Source organism: Macrobrachium rosenbergii, chromosome 36 (assembly GCF_040412425.1).
Source record: "Macrobrachium rosenbergii isolate ZJJX-2024 chromosome 36, ASM4041242v1, whole genome shotgun sequence".
Lineage (NCBI taxonomy): Eukaryota > Metazoa > Arthropoda > Malacostraca > Decapoda > Palaemonidae > Macrobrachium > Macrobrachium rosenbergii.
This window is the reverse complement of record NC_089776.1, coordinates 19,156,093-19,177,846: the sequence shown is the minus strand read 5'-3', so window position 1 is coordinate 19,177,846 and position 21,754 is coordinate 19,156,093. Positions and strand designations below refer to the sequence as shown.

At 34.7% G+C, this 21,754-nt stretch overlaps 1 protein-coding gene across 1 annotated transcript in view; it reads left to right on the top strand.

The window, feature by feature from the left end:
* LOC136825003 (MAM and LDL-receptor class A domain-containing protein 1-like) overlaps positions 1 to 21,754 on the top strand; it is a 102,392-nt gene that overhangs the window by 55,094 nt on the left and 25,544 nt on the right. The window contains exons 4-11 of the mRNA XM_067081000.1: positions 4,740 to 4,889; positions 5,172 to 5,301; positions 6,770 to 6,974; positions 11,901 to 12,077; positions 12,344 to 12,500; positions 15,483 to 15,667; positions 18,086 to 18,170; positions 18,773 to 18,943. Coding sequence (XP_066937101.1) covers positions 4,740 to 4,889; positions 5,172 to 5,301; positions 6,770 to 6,974; positions 11,901 to 12,077; positions 12,344 to 12,500; positions 15,483 to 15,667; positions 18,086 to 18,170; positions 18,773 to 18,943 — 1,260 coding nt within the window. The remainder of the gene's footprint in view (positions 1 to 4,739; positions 4,890 to 5,171; positions 5,302 to 6,769; positions 6,975 to 11,900; positions 12,078 to 12,343; positions 12,501 to 15,482; positions 15,668 to 18,085; positions 18,171 to 18,772; positions 18,944 to 21,754) is intronic.

Here is a 21,754-nt window from a genome sequence, read left to right as displayed (position 1 = left end):
GTGAATTCACTGGCATGAAAATTTCCTTTTATTCTGTTTTCCCTGCGCTTTCCATTGTTAAATAGTAGCATAGCTAGACCAAGAACTTACACTTCCGTTCTAAAAATATAACTCATTCCATTAAAAGAAAGCTGGATGGCTTATTGGGAAGAGGATAAAGATAACAGACAACAAGTAAAAGGAATAAGGTATTGTTGCCGGGCTCTAAAGGAGCTGCAAAAATCTTGAGGAGACTACTACAGACATTGTGATTTCCAAGGGACACTGATAATTATAACACCCATATGAGATACATTTCTAACGACAAAGAATTGGTTAGCTCAGTTCTTTAGATGTCATTCCTGACAGCTTCGAAAACAGGAAAGGTCAGAATTTTCAAGTAGAAATGTCGTGGTCTCTCTAACAGGAGTGAAAGAGGGGATGGCAGCTATAAGGTTGTTAGAAAATCTAAGGGAGATGAATTACAGCAATAAGTAACACTGTAAAATACTATGAATATTACTTATCTTGTATGTTATTCTGGAGCTTTTGGATACTGTCTTAGAGACGTGGCATTATTAAAGGTTTAAGTGCTTATTTTAGAAGGATTTTTTATTTCAAATTTTTCGAGAGAAGCCATAACATTCTATTGGATAGGGTCATCTACTTTTCGTTCATTGAGAATAAGGCAGCGAAAGTGGTTTCTTATTGAGTAAAATGCTAATTCAGTTTATTGAACTGATATACCGGTGGTACAAACGTTTGACAATTGGTATCATAGTTCAGAATGATAGTGATTTACGTAAGTGTAAGTGTTTGATAGAGGCGGTTTTGCAGGCACGAACAAAATCGGAAGGTTTTGTAGTTATTCTGTTAGGTGCTCTATTAGAGATTAAAGTTCTTTTTTTTATTCCTCTATTAATTGTAATAAGTGTTGTCAGTATCGGAGTTATTGTAATAAATGATTTGATGTAAAGTTATTTATTAGAAATTAGTGCATTGTGTAGCACATATTAGGTGAAAATACGACCACCATAGACCCTGATATCAAAGTGTCTTTAAAGTCCACCTCTGATAAGGATATCAGGACTTTGATGTGTTGACCTGTCTCCTAAATAAACGCCAAGGCGCGTAACCAGTCAAACAGAATAAGGATTTCATCATATCAAAAGAACAAACAAATATAAAACAACTACTGTACTGATTCTTTCTAACCAACAGAGCCATGCCCGACAAATAACATGAACCAAGTAGATATATATCATTAAAAAAGGCAAATAGAGAAGTTACAATCCTTTTAAACAAGGGAAAGAATTGCACGGTTTCTAAATACTTACAACTTTTAATTGTTGCAGTAAATTCATATATGGTAAGAGACAGACAACTCTTGAGTGCTGGTACACGAGTATTAGGGAAGTGTGTTGGGGGTGTTCGGTGGGTGTAACCTCTAGTATCACGGGTGGGATTCATCCTTATTCACTCTATAAGAAACTGTTTAATTTTTAAGTTAAATTTTAGATCATTTCTGATAAATAAGGAAAAATATATTATTATATATATTACTATTAAAATAAATAATAATATTTTTAACACGTTTACATTGCTGTAGGATGAAAATGAGGGGATTTCTGATTGTTCCAACAATATTCTTTCTCCTTGACGATGATATTGCAGCTCTGCTTTGGTCATGAAGAAATTCAGCAGTGGCTTGAATAATACTTGTTGGTTATGTGTCGTCTCATCTCACCGGGGAAATGAGAACTTTGGGGGCAGACATTGATTTCAGGCCTGATTTGGCGATGCTGAATCGCCTGGCTCCCCGGCACAGCTGACACTTTTTGATAATTGTTGCCACACCTGCTGGACACAGCATGAAAGATGGCAGCCGTCTTTAAAAGATAAATGATAGTCTTAATGACGTCCATCACTTCCACAAGGGCATGATATCTTGAGACGATGGATTAGGCCGCATTTCTATCCAGCAAAAAAGAGGCTGAGGATCAAATGTGGGGACTTTACTTTTGAGAATGAGTTTTGAGAATCAATCAAAGGAGTTTGCAGAATTGTTATCTCAGGTGTTCAAGTGAGGAATAGGCGTGATATGGATAACAAGGATGATAGGAAAATGCGAAATAAAAAAAAAAAAAAACTAAGATGGGGAATTCTTAGTGATACTGCATTATTGTGGTCTCCGGCCAATTTTTTGGATTTTTTTTTAAACAAAACTTATGGGCTATGCTACTTTGAGTTGAAACAAAGTTTTGCCCTCAAGTGTTTGTCAATGCTCAGAAAAACTATATTTCGTACTGCTCAGTCTGCACATGAGGAGTACATTATTTTGAAATGTAATCAACTTTTTTTTTTTTTATTATGGAATGCCTTGTAACAACTTTGTCTTTAGTCATACTTGACTGGGACTAAGTGTATGACAGAAAGTTTGTACAAGCCTATTGTATATGCAGCATAAAAATTTAATTGCTATTAAGCTATGTATTATGTACTTTTCTAAGTATTTATGTGCTTATTCTAGTCCAGCTTGAATCAGGCTTAATTGAGACTAAGTGTCAAACAATACATAAGTAAACACAGTAGAGCATTTTGTATGCGGGAATGTGCACATAATTTTGGAAGGTTAGAAAAGCTATTTAGAGATGCTTCTATGCTGTAAAACGTTTAGTTAATAAACAGTAAAGTTGTAAATATATTACTAATTTGGCTAGATGAATTATTTTGCTTCTTTTAATTTGAATGTTAAATTCACTTTATTTTCCTGTATCCATGAACACAAGTGCTTAATTAAAAGTTTTAAGCTCAAAATGATCACATAATTGATAGTGAGAGTGATTCTTAGCATCAAAATAAGTATAACTTGTAGCAAATGATTTTTGGAATAAGGCTATAATATTTGCAACAATGACTATGGTTGTCAGGATGATCACTAACATTTCAATGGGACTTTCAGGTCCCAGCCCCCTTGGCATTAAGGGTAGGCAGTTTCTTGTGCTGTGTGATCACCGACTTCACTAATGTTATGTTTTCTCTCACGACCGAGTGAATGTCCTCATAAACCTCATTTTCTTTCCTATGAAGTAAAATTCGTGTACCTTTCTTTTCATTGAACATAGTACGGTACATTACTTTTTCTTTGTAGAAAGGAAAATCTATATTTTTTTTTCAGTCTGGATACTTTTGTTATATTTTTTGAGGGAAAGTGAGGATTTTTTTTGAATGGCTTTCATTATTGTTAACAAGTTTCAGAAACTTAATTCAGGAGGATTCAAGATTCAGGAAATATTACCTGCAAAAAAATAGTTTGATCAGCTCTGTCATCAAAATGCATTCTGTATTTTCTTACAGAAACCGAGCTTTGTCTGAACAGTCAAGCTAGTTTAGTATTTTCACCTGGAGAAAAGTTACTCTTTGGTAACATGATACATACAGTAGTAAAACTCATTCAAGAGGAATGAAAAGTTGGGATATCTTGAAGGTAATTACTAATGTATTTCAATATAACTGGCGTGTCAAATGTGTATCTGTTTGGCATGATGGCTGAAATAACAGAAAAGTAAGATAAAGTAATTTTACCATCACGGGGCTTGATAAATCAGATTTTTTTTTAAAAATGTCCTTGGTTTCATTCATCTTTGATCTCTCTTTAATCACTTTCACAGTAGCTTGGCTTTTTATATTTCTTGTTCCTTGAATCAAATTCTTAATTTTCCATAATTTAAGGGTACTTTTCCAGTAGAGTAATTTCTCTTGTGTGCCCACTGTATTAAAGTTTTTCGATTTCTGGCGTGAACATATCTTTTTGTTTTGTTTGGTATGACGCTACCTTCAAATAAGGTTTGCAAAACATTTTGGAACATAGAATGGTGTATAATTTTCATAAGTATGTGTTTCCATCGGTAATAATTCAGCAGGGATAATGTACTGAAGTTTTAATGCTACCTCCTTTAGTTATCTGAAAGCTGGTAGAACAGCAAGGTATTCTATAATGGTATCAACCTCATATGGCTACTCCATTGTATCTTTCAAAACCCATCTCTGATGTCAACAAGTAAAGAGCTTTTAATAACATGACGACCAGAAACATCTAAAAGCATGTCTGGTACAGATGTGTTTGACACTCCTGTAAAGGCCCTCCCTGGAAAGTGGATGGTTTCAACCAAGCTGCACGTATCTGGGAGCGTTGTTGTTAGAGCTTAGCCTTCCACAGAGCAAAATCTCTATTACTTTTAATATTCTTTGAATGCATACTTTGTTGTATCCTGTTCCTGTAAGTAACTTTGAAGGTAAACTCATGTAACAGCGTGAAAACATTCAGTCTGTTCAAAGTTTGGTTCTTCCTTTCCCAGTGAGCTTGTGATTTTTCCATGTGAGATTGCTTCTCATTGTGACACGTTTATTGTATTTTGTATATTTTAGGTTAAACTGCTAATAATAGCGGTGAGGGGATTGCTTCCAGTTTTTCCAAGTGTTATGATGTGTCTGGGAAGTCTATTAGTATAGTTGTGACATTTTTCATGACTTTGGAAAAGGACCATTATCTTATCAAGTGCAAGGGAGAAAACTGGTTGACTGTTACATTTTTAAATCTTCCATATAAAGCTTAATATCAGCTTACGGATGACCTTGTGTTCATGGATTAGTAAAAATCTAATTTAAAATTTGCATTTAAAATACAGCAAAGTCTATTCTTAATTAGTTGTGCCTTAGAGATTTAGGACACTTATTAAATTAGATTGTGATTTTGGCAGATTTGTGTGAATTTGGATCCATGCCTGATGTAAACTTGTGCAAGTGGAGTAACCTTAATGTTACTCAGCTAAAATGGATTGCTTCTGCTGGTCGGAATGCTTATTGGCTGGGAGGACCTCAAGATGATGTCACTTATGGTGATGCCTTAGGTGAGCTACATTAGACTTATGTTGCAATTTGCCTAATCCTACAAATGTTACATATTTTCTGTACTGCCTGTTTGCCCATTTTGGTTAAAGAAACTTGTGTTAGAGATAATGCAATGCTTTGTGATGATAGTGTATAAGTAAATTTTCTACTGTTAAAGTTATCTAAGTTTGACTCTCAGCATTTTTGCCATTCATTAGTTTAATGAATGGCAAAAATTTTTATTTTATAAAAATTAATAAAAGTAATAATAGCAGTGCAATGATATTTTTGTTAATCAACAGGTGGCTACGCCATGTTTGAAACATCTCAAATTCCAAAAAAGTTAAACCAAGGGCCCACATTTGAGTCTGCAATGCTAATGTCATCAGTTCAGAAATCAACAGGGGCCACTGGCATGTGTGTTAAGTTTTGGTAAGTTTTGCAGTTTTTGGTAATTTTTACAGTTTTCTTATAGTTCTCAAGGATTTGAGAGAAATACTTATAGCATTGCCACATATTTCAAGAGTAGAAGGAAACACTGGTTCATATGGTGACAGTTAAAAATGTAATATATGCTGCTGTGATTTCATGTAGCTATAATAATACTATTTATCTCGGTAAACACTTGTGATTTGCTGGCTTGAAAAATTTGAGCTTACATAACTGGAAGCTAGCATACGTCTAGATGTCTCAAGGTTCTCTAAATACACGTCCTTCGAGCCGGATGTATGAGACTAGAGAAACTTTAATCGGTGGTCTTGTTTAACTACTTGGTAATAATAAGCTACACTCACAACACTATATGCAAAATGGGATTATAACTTTTACATTACTGATTCATAAGTAAGAAGTCAATCATAAGTAACAAATGCATAGAAAAGTTTTGAATTGTACCTTAGATGTCAAGTACACCCACAGGTGTCTAGCACTGATTTTTACCACATATTTTCAAGAGTGCATGGTAAGAAATAATCATTCATTGATTATGGATTTTGATAATACAGTTACCTTGCAGTGCAATATATCTGTATAAACTAATTCACTTTACTGGTTGTCTTTGATAAGTCTTGTACAGGTGTCGCATCATGCATACAGTGGGCCTTGTTTGGAATATAGTATTAAAGTTTTTTTTGCAGCATCCGTACAGAAACAAACTTCATTGCTTCCTGCTTTTACTTTTCACCTGTCCTGTTTGGTCTCTTCCCAACTTCTGTCCATCTTTATTTTTACCCTGCTAATTTTAGGAAAAAAATCCATTGTGCCATCCATAAGAGAGTAAGAATGTGACTCACTGGTATGGTTAAACTACATCTTCCTTTACTAAATACAATTCTTTCTTTTGTTAAATCATGTCTTTCTATGATGGAAACAATTTTGCTATTGATTTTAGTATTAATTCACTGGATATCTTCTGGAAATGCTGTTCCAGATCATAAGTAGAAAGCTAAGAGTGATTAAATTGAAAATACTTGAATTATTGCTCCACATATCAACCAGTAAACTAGTTGTTGGCTTCAGTAGTTATCCTTTTGGTAATGTATGTAAATGTTCCTATTGTTCGTTTCTGAACTTCTGTTTTCCATAAAGGTTCATTTCCCAAGCTTGTTAAATATACATTAGACTATTGATTTAGTTTTTCTGTGAATAAATATATCAGTTTCTTGGTGAATACCAAGTAAAGCTAACTCCAAGGAGAGATACCATTTGGCCAAATAAAGAAATATTTTTATTTTGGGAGATTACCATGATAATCTAATTTTTTGCAGTTTCTCCGTATTTTAGACTCCTCATACAGCCTTGGTTGTTGTAGGATGTTAGTGTTTGGGTAATGGCTGCTTTTCTCATTGTTCAGACATTTCTTCCTTAACATTTTGATTTTTTTTGTTTTTGCTTTCTACAGGTACTCTATCTCTGGGTTGAGTCCAAACAGGGTACGAGTGTTACTTCACCCTATGCCTGCTGACATGAAGAACGATGATAATGTGGCGGATATGATGATTGATTATGATGGCAGTGGTGATGTTGTCCTTTGGGAGGCAAGAGACATGACCATGGGAACATGGAAAGAAGGCCAAGTTGTTTATACTTTTGATGCCCCACACACAGTAGGTTGCAGTAGCATTTTGCTTCTTTTACATGTTATCCAGTCCTATTTTATTAATTGCTTGACATGTAAAATATATAATCCTTATTTGATCGCCCTATTGGAATGTCCAAGCTAGTGTATGTAATGGATGTGTATATATAATAATAAATACTGTGCGGGAGTAACAATTACATGAGAGCAAAATGATCAGAATAACTAGAAAAATTAACATTTGTTACAGAATTTGCATGTAATAATGCTGAATTATACAGTGCACAGAGAAAATCCTTAAGTCTCCTTGGATGATAAGATATTCACTATTGAGGCATAATAGTGTGGGCCTTGCAGTACAAAAGGAGTTGGTCAAGGCATCATCAACCCATTCCCTGTCATAACTGTGATGGCTGGAAAGCTTGAGGATGTTGAGTTCTTCACATAACAAGAGTGGTATTGTTCCAGTGTACCATGTCACCATTAAGGGTAGTGAACTCATGGTGGGGATGTGATCCCTAAATGGCAGCTGGGCCTCCCATCTTTTGTCTAGAAACAGTCTTTAGTACTTTTACTTTTTTCACAGTTTTACAGAAGCTTCTTGATGGTGAAGTCTTTATTCACATTTTTCACTAATGTAGCCATGACGCTAGGGTAAAAAATTCTGAATGATCTGGTCACCTGCTCTTTCACATCCTATTATGTTTTGATGGTACACTGTAAATAATATTTATCAGTGTAAAAACTGCCATTGCTGTTTACATTACGACCGAAGTTATTCTTATTAAAGATGTCCAAAGGTAATCGTACAACTCAACCACCTCCTTAAGCATTCGAAAAAAGAAAATTATAAGTACTTTATTTACACAGTACAACCAAAACTCCAACCCTATGTTTTGCTGATCAGTTATAAAGTCTTATCTGTAAAAACCACTGCCAATGAGCCATGTTACTGTACATGCAGTAGTATTTTACAGTACTGTAATGAAAGTAAACTCTATCATAAAAAAACGAATTTTTTTCCTTATTGTAGTTTAGGATGCTGAACAGCATCTATTTTCACATCTTTTAAACTGTAGTAGTATATATCATTGGGCTGTTATTACAAAATCAGACTAGCAGTTAATTGTTTCAGTTAAGAAACCACGATCAGTAATTGTATAACGTCAAAATGCAGCTGGTGAAAGGCATGAAATGAAGCATAGTGCAACGGTGGTAAATTCATTCATTCATTTATTCATGCTGTACACTTCATTTCACAGTACTTATTATAAAGGTGTATACATTGGCAGTAAAGCCAATCAACAATGCAAAGGATAGCAGAAACAAAACAATAAAAGAATTGACAGAAAAATGCTGCCAGATTTCTTAGACTGAATTTTTTCTTTTTAATATTCATTGTACAAGATTAGTGAATGTTATGAAAGCCAAATGATAAGCATTTCTTTAGAAACCATTCATAACATTTGATATCTGACTAACTTTAATCTTTGCAACATTAATGCTGGCCATTTTAAAAGAATAGTAAGAAATCCTTACTTTTCTCTTTCTAACTTCTTGCACATATGACTGCAGTTCCTCCTTAGAATGCAAAATGTTCCACAAGGGTTGCCACTGGGACTCCATACATGACCTAGGGAACCCAGCATCAATCTGGTGTAAGATCCCCTGCTTGGCTGTCATGAACGACACAGTTTTCTGCTGCTTAGCTGGTGGTGCTGCAGTCACCACATGTACAATCACACACTAAAGATATGACCCAAAGCATAGCGTATGAAGCACCTAAGAAAGCAACAGCTTCCACAGAGTCATATTGTTCAAACTGCAAAGGGTACAGTACCACAGTTCAGAGGGCAAGCTGTGAGAATGGGGCAATTCAGTGTGTGAATTTCCCTCCATCTGTGCCAGACTCATTTGACTATCCCTATCCTCCCCGGCCCTCTCCTCATCAGTTTGTCAATCAGCACACGTTTTCTTTAGACACGTTTTCTTTATGCCAAGCAGTAAATGTACGATGCTCAAGTAGTTTGCTTGGCTGATAAGATATGTTCGTTCTTCCAGCCAGATTTCGTGATCTTCACTCTGCACATCAATTTTCACAGTGTGCTCTTATATGCATACTTTTGCCAGTAAGTATAGTTGCATTCATATGCAGTACTGGAAAAAGTATAGTAATAGGTGTAGTGTCAATACGGGAAGTATGGTTAACTAGTGGATTGTTGAAATTCTGTTCTCTTAAGGACTGTTCATATCTTATGGGATCATATGAATTTTCTACTTAGCGGGGATATTTTTTTGTTGATAAACTAAGACTCCATCAAACCACGAGAAGGGAGGGTTTGAGAAGTCAAAAATTCCAGAGACCAGAAGAAATTAAGAAAGTATGACCAATTACAGTAAATCTTTTCTGGGCAGAAAAGCTACATTGCATGTGGGGTTACTGTAGATACAGTCTTGTCAACATATCATTTAAAAGAGAGGTTCCAGCATGGCCAGTCTGCTAGAATATCTGTCCACTCACCAGCGTAGGTTTAGGTAGATGTGGCCCTATGCATAGCCACCTCTCGGTTGGATGACATCTTTGTTTCCGATATCGTAGGCTTACTGTGATAAAGATGCAAACTATTTTATAGGTCCCAAACATTACGATAATTTCGATAACATATCAATACAAGAACACAAAGACGAACTTGTGTGAATCTTTGTAGATCAAACACAAACGAACAATGGTCTTTCAATAATTATATTTAATCTCATTTTGGGTAAATAAAAGACTATGTATGAATAAAAGGTATTTTAAGTATTTATTGCATGTAAATTACACGAGGAGGGTGATATTCTAAAGAGAATGAAATATTCCTATGAAGATGTCTGAGGAAGGTGAAAGGAACAACTAGCTCAACATTGGTCGGAGGGCAGGAAATATCAGTGTATGCATGGCAATGGTACTGCGGTTTTCTTTTTCAGAATACATATATATATATAACTATACTATATATATATATATATATATATATATATATATATATATATATATATATATATATATATATATATATATATATATATATATATATATATATATATATATATATATATATATATTATATATCGCAATTTTGAACATTCAAATCATTGTTACAGCTGAGTTGCTGGGCAATTTCAGGAGTATTTTACGAAATAACTTATCGAGCAAAAGTTTGACATCTCATTGAGTTCCCGCCATCCTTTGTGGGTTGATGACTTATGTATGGCATAAAAGGCTAGCCTAGACTGTTTTTTTTAATGTAAGGCATTGGAATGATACATAGATAGAATGAATGAATGAAGGTTATAACAAGAAATTAATTTTGACTGACGTGAAATGAAAGTGTGATTAAAAGAAGGCCGGTAAAATCAAATATCCGACGAACAGGCCAATCGTTCACTTGCCAATGCTTCGTGTTCTAGAGGTCAACATCAATAAAGGTTATATTTCTAGTTTATGGACGTGGATATAATTTTTATATCATTATGAAGTTATTTCCATATTCATCCAATGAAACTGTTCACAGAATAAAGTTTAAATGATAAGGAAATCTTGTGATCTGAAGCAGTTTGTGGGCATAGGTCTATTTGTAGCCTGGGCCATATCAGTGAGATCTGAAAGCCTATCGTTCGTTTGTGTTTGATAGAGTAGACTGTTTTGTTGAAGCTCGTCTTTCGTGTGCTTGTATTGTTAAATTATAAATACAAATCGGCTTGTTTATGATTTGTAAAAGAAGGCACGAGGGTTCTTTGCACATATAAACATTCAAGTATGTTACTGAAGAAATAGTTTAATATTTTTCATAATAAACCAACGATATCGGAAACGTTAATTGTCAGCCAATCACGAGCTACACATGCGCCTGAGCCGCATCTTCACCCATGGATGGAAAGTTGAAATGAAATCGACTGTAGTTACGATGCTAGATTTTGATAGAACGATGCTGTCACTAAATTGAGGATATTAGATCAGAAGCTGAAATATAGAAAACATGTTTGGCGTTTTCCTATACGCCAGGGAAGCTCTTGCAGGAGGGTGGGCTTCCGACGTTTTGTTGAAGCTATGGTCTGTATTGAGATGAGACCCTCTCTTACTACTTATCTTATTCCATTAGACCTCATAGTCCCTTTCTGTTTTATGCAGCTGTTTCTTACTTCATAAATTTTTATCCAACGTATATCAACTAATATCTTTTATCTTAAAGTTTTCTTGTTAATGGTCTTTTGCCTACACTGATTAGTGGGTATTTATGGTGACTATTTTTCATTTAGCATGTAGGTGGCCCCTGTCTAGTTGAGTTTATAGTGTTTTTCTTGTTAGATTGCAACAGTGTGGCTTACTTACTTTTTCCCATTTAAACCATGATTTTTGGTTGGAATAGTGAAGACCTGAATATATGTTAAGAGGCAGTTGACTCTGTATGGGTTGTCAAAGGAAAGAACGTAGAAGGTTTTTAAAATCCCAATGACGTGACTTTATGGTAAATAATGTCAAAGTAGACGTGATTATTATTGAAATAGAGATTTCTGTCAGAAGTATGACATATTTATGAAATATAGTGAGGCTCTGAAGTTTGAGATGTTCGATTGTATACAATATTTATTAACACTCATTTTAATGCTGTTTTTACTTAAGAGCAATATTCTACAGTCTTTATTCTTTATTTATTTCTTTATTCTTACAGTTGCACTTAAAATTTTTTTATTTATTGTGCTCACCAGCTCATCTGTTTTTATATGAAGGAACCAGGACAGGGAGAAGTTAGTTCGAAGTTTCTGAACATTTCACAGAGCACATTAGGAACCCAACTAACTAATGCAATTTAATGAAATGTTCAAAGGTATCTTTGCTCAGAGAATGATGTAGTGCTGATGGTTTCGAGGTGACTTTTGAAAAACATTCTAAAGAATGGTTTTGCTCTTTAAGGTGATCTTTGAAGGCATCCCTGTAGACAGCAATGATCTGAGCAGGAGGTTCCGAGGCTACATAGCTCTTGACGAGCTGGCCTTCGCTCCATCTGCTCAGTGTGGAGCATTTTGCACCTTTGAGGGTGGCACCTGTGGCTGGACCCAAGATGACAAAGATGACTTTGACTGGACACAGGTGAGAGTTTCTGTTCAGTTAAAGATATTTGTTGTTATACCATAATGAATTTCTTAATTAATGAGTACTGATTTGTAACCGTGAATCGCATTTATTTTAAATTACTGTGGATTTGAAGGTGCTGTCCAAATAACTATATAAAATTTTTTTGTCTGTAAATCTTGTTCCACCCTATGTGTATCTTTTGTTAGTTTTCCTTTTTATAATTGCCTTATTTCCTGGTTCTTGCACCTGACTTTTGATTAATAATGTATCAATGCTTACAGAGCCGTGGTAGTTTAAACCCTTCCACAGGACCACCAAGAGATCGTTCTTCTTTTGCAAACAATGGAATGATGGGTGGGTATGCTTTTATCGACTCCAGCTACCCAAGAAGGCCTGGAGACAGGGCACGACTAATGAGCCAGGAGTTCCAAGGGACCAGTATGTAGGCCCAAAAGTTATTTTCTTTTCTTTTTTATTTTATAACACCAGGTTTTTCATCTATGGAGAGATTTTGAAATTATTTTCCATGCAAGATGCCCCAATAAACATTCATTGCAGAAATGAAAGTATGAGCTTAGTTTAAAGGAAGAATTTCAACATAGTTCAGCATAACTCCAAGTGTTTTCAGAGGTTTTGTACTCACATTTTAACGTGGTCTATGAACAGCTGACCAGTGGAAGAGTTGGAGTCTTTCAAGTCTTTTAACAGTACAGTGCTAAGAAAAGAATATACATTACGTCATGCAGTTGCTAAATTTATACGTAAGAATAACTCCAATGTGTTTTTGTTTGGTTCAGTGTATCTTCCATCATAAGCAACCAATTTAGAGATGTTAAACAGAATTCTAAACAGCTAGTGATCTTCAGATTTTTGGAAATTTTTGGTTTGTCTTCTAGAGGCCAGATACTTAACTTTTGATAGTTATCTGTCCATGGAATGGTAAGAAATGAAATTAATGAGGGATCACTAGTGATAATGGAAAAAAGTAAACTTGTCAGCTTCTAAATGCAAGTGATTTAGAGTTGAATATAAATCAAAGAGAGAGAGAGATATGGAAAAGTGATATGGGAGGGGAAGACTGAAAATCAATTTTCAAAGCTTATGATGGATGACTGTTAAGGAAGCCAAGGGAAAAGTATAGTTAGGAAAGTGGCCATGTGGATGCTGCAGGAGAAGTGAGAGAATGAATTCTACACTGTACTGAATGTAACAGATGGTGCCTCAGTGGATGCTCGGGACTGCAACATATAAATGTATAAAAAAAGCAACTGGGTATGAGAGGGAGCACCGGGCTGTGGGTACGGGCAAGCTCCAAAAGAGGTAGAATATTATTTTTGTGTTACCTTTGGTATACAGTGGATTATGAAGCAGATAATGGCAGAGGAGTTGCGTAAAAAAAAAGTAGCATTCTAATAGAAACCTAGATGACGTAGAGAAAGAATGTTAGACTACCAGTTAAAAAGAGTAAGCCATGCAGTAAATGTAAAAACTACTGTAAAAGGCCTGTGCTACTATATTCAGCAGACACACGCCCTGAGAAAGTAAATGAAGATTTTGAAAGGGTGTGATTTCAGAATTCTTAGATGTATGGCTGGAGTGCGGTGCAAAAGTTGTATCACAGACGTGGAAGGTGTAAATAGATGCAATTGCCAGAGACTGGAAAAAAAAAACTAAGATTTCAAAGTTTGAGCTGGCTAACTGGACAAAGACCTATAGGAAATCCCCAAAAATTATAGGAGAAAGGGCATGGATGAAGACATGGACTAAATAAGAATTCAGGTAGTGCAATAAGACAGCTGAGGGACTCCTTTTTCAAGCCTAATCCTTTAAAGGAAGAATCGGACATCAACCCATTAGTGATAGTTATTATTATTATTATTATTATTATTATTATTATTATTATTATTATTATTATTATTATTATTATTATTATATATGTATATATAAATATTATTATTATTATTATTATTATTATATATGTATATATAAATATTATTATTATTATTATTATTATTATTATTATTATTATTAATTATTATTATTATTATTATTCAGAATATGAAACCTATTCATATGGAACAAGCCGACAGGGTCCATTGACTTGAAATTCCAGCTTCCAAAGAATATGGTTTGCATTAGGAAGAAGTAAGAGGAGGTAAAGGGAAATACATAAAGAAGAAAATATCCCACTTATTAAAAAAGAAAAAATAAATTGATAGATTAATAAATAGATAAAAATGTAATAAAATGGAAGGAGAGTAGTATTAAGGTAGTAATGCATTGCATCTTCGCTTGAACTTCTGATGATTATGATGATGATGGTTATTGCTCTTTTACTAATTAGTGTTATCAATTGCCCTTAGCTAGACTTTTTGTATTATTTTACAATGTTTGCTTTAAATTACAAAAAAAAAAAAATGTTTCCGATCTATTCATTATTACTACTGTTTTTACTTTTCGACTATGTTGTATGGTAACAATTTTAATCTTTTCATATTTAGCTGTAAAACAACTTTTTTCCTCGCTCAAGTTTTCACATTGCAAGAGGAAATCCTTCGGGTGAGCCTATTGAATCTAGAAATATGAACCAGTGGTATGGTTAAACCGATTTATAATAATAATTTAACCCAATGTCAAGTCAGATCTTGCGAATAGTGTTAAATTACACTGCATAACATTTTCTTATTGGAAACTTTTTTCCATTGTACAGTTATGTAAGGCTTTGCAATTATTTTGACAGTAGTTGTCAATTGAAGCTTTTGTCTGTCGTTATTTTGTTAAGATAATGCAAGTCAGCCCTAGAATATTATTTTGTAATACTGTTGTCAGTGTATAGTACCAAAGAATTAAAATGAAATATCTAAGCTTTACTATTGACCCCAAGTGTAACTGATACTTCCTTTGATGAACCTGTTCCCTTGACCTATTAATCCTGACTGGGACTTCAGTCCCTTCAAGTCGTTTATTCTCACTCTAGTTCAAGATCTGTGTGATCTACTGAAGCGCAAAAAGTTGTGTTGTCTTTCTTTGTCATATTTTTTTGGGATGTTAACACTTTCCATATATGTTTCCACTCATATCTTGCCGTTCATTTTTTTCGTATCCTTTTTGCAACCATGTCGAATTATTTTCTTAGTAGCCTGTTGCTATGCCAAACTTTTTGTGGACTGTTTCATCATCATTGCTATTGTATCATTATTATTGCGATATTCATAATGAACATAATTTTATATGGAAAAGCCAAATGGCCATACGCTTGGAAGTCTGATATAGACTGAGATTCATCCTGATATAATGCTTTCTGCCACAAATTAATTTGTTTGCTTGGCTATTATCGATACTCAGGTGTACTTATAAATCAGTTGGAGAGCTTGCAGAAATTTCGAGGGAAAGGGAATCTTAAACCTCTATTCTTTCCAGATCCAGACAGTCCACTCTGCATGCGGTTCTGGACCCATATGTACGGGAATGGAATAGGATCGTTACGTGTCATAATTTACGACGTCAACAGCAAAAAGGATGAAGTTATTTGGAGCATTACCGGGGAGGCTGGTAATGCTTGGTACCAGGGCCAGGTGCCCATTGCTTCACCCACACCCTTCAAGGTATCTCCAGGCTCAGTTGAACTTCCAAACTTCAAGGTACAGTTATCTTGCAGACCTCCTTAATTTACTTGCATCTGAGAAAGAGAATTTAGTTCGTCTCAGTTCAGCTTTCAACAGATTTGTAGAGCAGTACGTAAAGAAAAATAGTGAAACCTTCGGTGTAGAAATAATATTTTTTTGATTATTTCACTTTGCTTTATCGGGCAATATCACTTTTATTATATCTTTTGTACTCATAGTGCTTAGTACTGTAGTGTGTAAATTTTCATGCTAGAGCATGTTTTTTTATTTTGACCATGTCCCACATTTCAAGGTCCTAATTTTCATTGATATTTTCTCTACTTGGATGCAGGTAATTTAGTGTCTGAATGATGACTGTACTTTCAAATGCATGTTTTTATACATTTTTTTTTTATGATTATAAATATAAAATACAATATGTCTTGTTATTTAAATTCTCCAAATTTCACTGTTGGTGAAACAATGATGAGTGTGTTGTCATTGTGTTGCCGTATGAAATTTGGATGCATGCACCATATAACATATCTCTGTTGAGACAAGAAGAGCATTCTGTTAATAGGACAGAATGCAGTGACATATAGACTGCCTTGAATATAATCATACAGGACATGTACTTTGAAACATGTCAAAAATGTTGTTTCTGAAGCATAGATGTTCAAAAGCCAGAATTTCAGGCATCAACTCCTTCCATCAGCAAACGAACCTAGCTATTGTACAAAACGCCTCAGTAAAGAACGCTTGGTCCATTTCAATGAAATGTAATGCTTCACAATAACAGAATGTTTGTACTTTATTCTTTATCTACATTTTCATCCATTTTATTTCCTGGTGCTGACCAGCTTTAGTCACCTAATATAACACGAAAATCAAGATCTGAAAAAATTACATCTTGTGTGATTTTTTGGTTTATCTTACGAAAGGGGTAAGATGTTTGTTTAAGCCACGAAGGTTAATAAATTAAATACTTTTCCAGCTACTTCATACCATCTTGATAGGAAAATGCACCCCGTCCTCTTTTAATTAAAACTATTCATTAATCTTTAGATGACAACAATAAAATTTAACACACGTACATAATTCATCATGCCTTTTCTTGAACTCTAGTTGATAAAAAGTTTCGTCGACTCCAAAAATTTGCTATCGCAGGCGTTTGACGATCAGGGTTGCTAACAGAGAGAGGCAGAAACACGAAGCCAATACTGTTTTTAAAATCCAGAGCAAACATCTTCCAAGATTCCAAACAGTCTAAAAAAAAAGTATACCTTAGTTTAACCAGACCACTGAACTGATTAACAGCTCTCCTAGGGCTGGCCCGAAGGATTAGACTTATTTTACGTGGCTAAGAACCAATTGGTTACCTAACAACAGGACCTACAGCTCATTGTGGAATCCGAACCACATTTTAGCGAGAAATGAATTTCTATCACTAGAAATAAATTCCTTTAATTCTTCATTGGCCTGTCGGAGAATCGAACGCGGGGCCAGCAGAGCGCTAGCTGAGAACGGTACCCACTTATCCAATGAGGAACTACAAACAGTCTGTTAAGGATAAAACATGGTTCGTGGAAAGTAACATTTGGCAGTTATTTAAACAGCTGCAGAGAATAGGTTCATGTTACCATTGGAAAGTGTGGTCAATTATTTTTTTTAAATCTCCAGATTTCACATGAGGCTTTTATCCAAAATGGTTTGTATAGATTTAATTATTACTTTTACAGTGGATATTGCAAGATTTACAGAATATCATTTGGGTAAGGATTCTGTGATTGTTATTAATGTAAATTGCAGGCAATAAACGTGACATTTAAAGTAAATTTGATATAAGGTAATGCTGGCAAAATTTTTGTTTCCAAAGTTAAGGCAAATTATTTTTCTGCTACTTTTTAGTTTTTCTTGCTCAAACGTGCAAGTTATTTAGCCGTGGTTATGGAATCTGAGTTTCATATTCATAAAGTAATTCCCGCATGCTCTCTTGTTATGTCAGCTCTGAAAAGTATATTGAACCAGTCCCATCCTAAATATCTGAGATTTGGTTGTCGTAATAGTGATATAGAAAGTAAAAGCTACTGAAGAACCTTCATTTTATGATTGGTTATAATCTTAAAAGTTTGTTAACCAAAATGGTATTAACTACAAATGAATGCTGTTCTTCCTTAACAAAATATGAAGTGAATTAAGATATCATAATTATGAAATAATTATAATAGCCTAATTTACTTCATATTTCAATTCAGAAAAATGCTGGTAAAGAACCTAAGAAGATATGAGGATAGGTCATTTTGAGTTTTAAAACTTAATAAATGCATTTAAAACACCTCTGTATCCGTAAGGTTTGAAAATGATCAGCTCACAAGTTTCAAGTTTCATTAAGTATGATTTGAGTTTCTCATGTTCCAGATTGTTTTTGAAGGTGTTATCGGCAATAACAACTTAGGAGATATTGCCATCGATGACATCTCTATAGTGCAAGGAGCTTGCCCAAGTAAGTCGATTTCACTAGTACTGTCATATCAGAATTCTAATTAAAACCAGTTGTCTCTGTCCGGATCTCTCGGTAAAACATATCTAGGTTTATAAATAACTAAAAATGGTTAGCTCATTCAAAGAACAAAGAACGACACGTAATCGGAAGGCCACGAAACAAAATAAGTAACCCCATACTCATGTCAGATATGCAGCCATTTCTTATTTTAAGTAAGTAAACCTTTGGGTTTACCAGACTATTAATATAGGGAATTGTACAATTTATTATTAACCTTCCACAAATTACTAGTGTTTCTTTTTAGTTTGGATTTTACCAACCTGTTAGATTGGCATTGTAGAAGGCTTTGGATTAATTTAAAATGACACTTTATAAAATTATCTTTATTGTACATGGTGTTGTGAAAGATATCTGCTTAACTGAGTATAGTATAACAGTGCCTGGGAAGGTTGCTAATGTATGTAAATGTCATTACCCATGGCTATTATCTCACTGTATTATCTTTGAGATTATTCCATTCTGAAATTTCCAAATTACTTGTTTACACACCTATTAGATACATTATTAAGAAACGATTTGGTAATAACTGTCCCTTTTGTTAGGTGCTCCCCAAGTAGCTGCTGGGAACAACGGTGACTGTACCTTTGAAGTGGACGAATGCGGTTGGACCAATCCTGGACCAAGAGAGCGTGTAGATGAAATGGACTGGGTCCGATCTGTGGCCGGTGACAACAGAGCTCCAGCCAGAGATCACACCATTGGAACTTCCCAAGGTGAGGAGAACAGAGCATGGCTCTAGTTTTCTGCTTTTGCTGCCGCCTTTTTTCCCATTCCTGCTTCTGTTACTGTGAATTTTGATTTCTCTTGTTGATTTATGTGTCTCGCTTTGTATTTCTGCGTGTCTTCTTGATGATAAGTTGTCATTTTAATCCTTTTTAATGTACTTCATCTAAGATAATTTTTTGTTAAATAATGTATAGATCCCAGTTTTCAGTACTATAATTAACAGTTGATTCAGATCTGGCATTCATAAGTGAATCACATTCTCTACTTTGTCAGCCTTTTGTGTGTATATTATCAATTTGCTATTTTGGGAGCTTTTGAAATGTAACATCTTAAGTAAGTTTAGATAATTCAGGCTTTGTGTAATTTCTAGTGCAGGATTTCTACAGTGTCTCTAAATGCAGCTTGCTGAATTGGGGATTTAAATTTTATGTAGTCTATTTGCTATTATACAAATATGTCTGCCGGCTTCTGACGGAAAGCAAATTCAACTAGACCTGGTATTAAAGGAAAATCTTCCATCTACTGTAATGTATAGCAGTTCACCAGGTGAGTTCATTATTGGTCCTTGACCTCTGAGTGTGCTCTCACTGATATTTAAAATATCAAACATTTCTGACAGTGACAAAGTCCTAAGAGAATAAAACGAGAATTAAAACTAAACAAAACAAACTTCTTGAGCTGACCTGAATTCTTAGAGACTGAAAGAGGAGAGATGTCTTTATGGGGTTTTCCCAATAAGGTTTACCACACAACAGAATAGGTTCACTGAGCCCCTACTGTGGTTACTGGGACCTCCTTTAGTAATCTTACTGGACAGTGACAAACCCGTTTTATCTGTAAAAATGAGGTTTTCCAGAAATTAAAGCAATTAGGGCGATCTGAAAATATCATGTAGCTGATGATCACTAATGTTAGAAATAGGTAGCTTTTAGAATTGTAGGCATAAAGTACGTTGATTGCTTGAGGAAGAGTGATAAGTTTGGATGTTGTGTTCTAAACTGATAGCCAACACAGTCATTTCAAATTTCATGTGAATCAATAAATGAATAGCAAAAACGAAAAATGATGAAAAAATGAGGATGTCGTGAAAGAACGAAAGTCTCTGAAGAAAGCACTTTGTGAATGTTTTTTGTCGGGCATTCTCACTTAAGACTGAATCAAGACGACAATTTCCCCCGTAAGACAATGAAGACCCTCAGAATATCGTATCATTGGCCTTTATTATCTTTAAAACGACCTTGCAGTAGAATAGCATTGATTCTTCAAGGGACTGGTGACTCTGGAACCTTGTGTACACACTTATTCGTAGTTCTTGAGCATTAACCTGTGTTCAGGATGAAAAACCAGTAACAGTGTACTGTGTTTTTACTGTTAACGAGTAAATGCTTATATTAATAAAATTTACCTAAGCAATGTTAACTGTTTTGCCTAAGGCAAGAAGATTCCCTTTTCTCAGAAATTTCGAGGTTGGCTAACTGGATGTGTAGGGAATATTGAATTTAGTGCCTCCTATAGAATCTATTAGATTTTACGCATGCCCCATGAGGTGTGGTGCCCTATCAATCCCATTACTGCACAAACTCTTCAGGGTACTCACTCACTCAGTTGGCTTCCTGGATGCTGCTGTGGTCCTTGATAGGTCTTACAAAAATTCCATATTCACTAGCACCAACTGAGGACATTTCTCTGCCCTATTGATCATGACGGAAAAGATCTTCGTTTATTTGTGGAAAACTTTGTTAGTGATTCTGTATATTATGTATATTCCTGTAGATATTGTAGCTTATAGAGTACCTTGAAACGAATAACATGAATACTGTAGGTAATTTAATAAAATTTACAGCGAGTTTAAAGCTAGTAAATGTACAGACTAGCAAAGTCAGAGGTTTCCCCCTGTATAAGCTTGAAATGTCTCGGCCAGTGAGTATTGCACAGCAATATTAAATGAAATTAACAGGATTTATCTTAAACTATAGCTTTAGAAATACAGACACCTTTAAACCTTCTAGCGCTAGAACTCAAACACTGCAGCATGAAATTAATCATACCTTGATACTGGGAACCATTGTAATCGCACGTTACACTCATCGGTTCGGGCTGCTCGTCCAGTCAGGATCCTGCGTCCAGTGACAATTAGTCTAACACCGATTAACTCACGGAGTCTTCCAAATGCTGATTAGTCAATTAGTCGATTAGCTGAATGCTGATGCGTCCAAAAGACGGTTGATCTAATAGCCTAATAGCCGGTTAGTCGAATGAGGGACGTAGTCTAAATTTACACAAATTCACAAGCATTATACATACATACACACATATTATTATTATTATTATTATTATTATTATTATTATTATTATTATTATTATTATTATTATTATTATTATTATTAAAGTAGTTTAACCAGACCACTGAGCTGACTTTCAGCTCTCATAGGGCTGGCCACGTGCACACGTTAATACATACATATGTACATACATCATGTGTATATATATGTATGTATATATATGTGTTTGTGTATGTGAGTGTGTTTGTATGTATGTATATACCCCTCCTTGGTAAATTTATTCTGTAAGTTTATGAATGGTTTAATTAAAATAGTAATTGCTATGTATAGCTTATTCGTGATTAAATTGAATATCATCTAAAACTACCATGCTTTTTGTTAGTAGAGAAAGTTACGTAGCCCGTATGGCACAAGAACTGCTATGAAAGACGTTTTCAGACATCTGTCAATCTCTGTAGTGTTTTTCTTCTTTATATCTGATATGCTGCTTCCAGGAGTATTGAATATAAAAGTTTT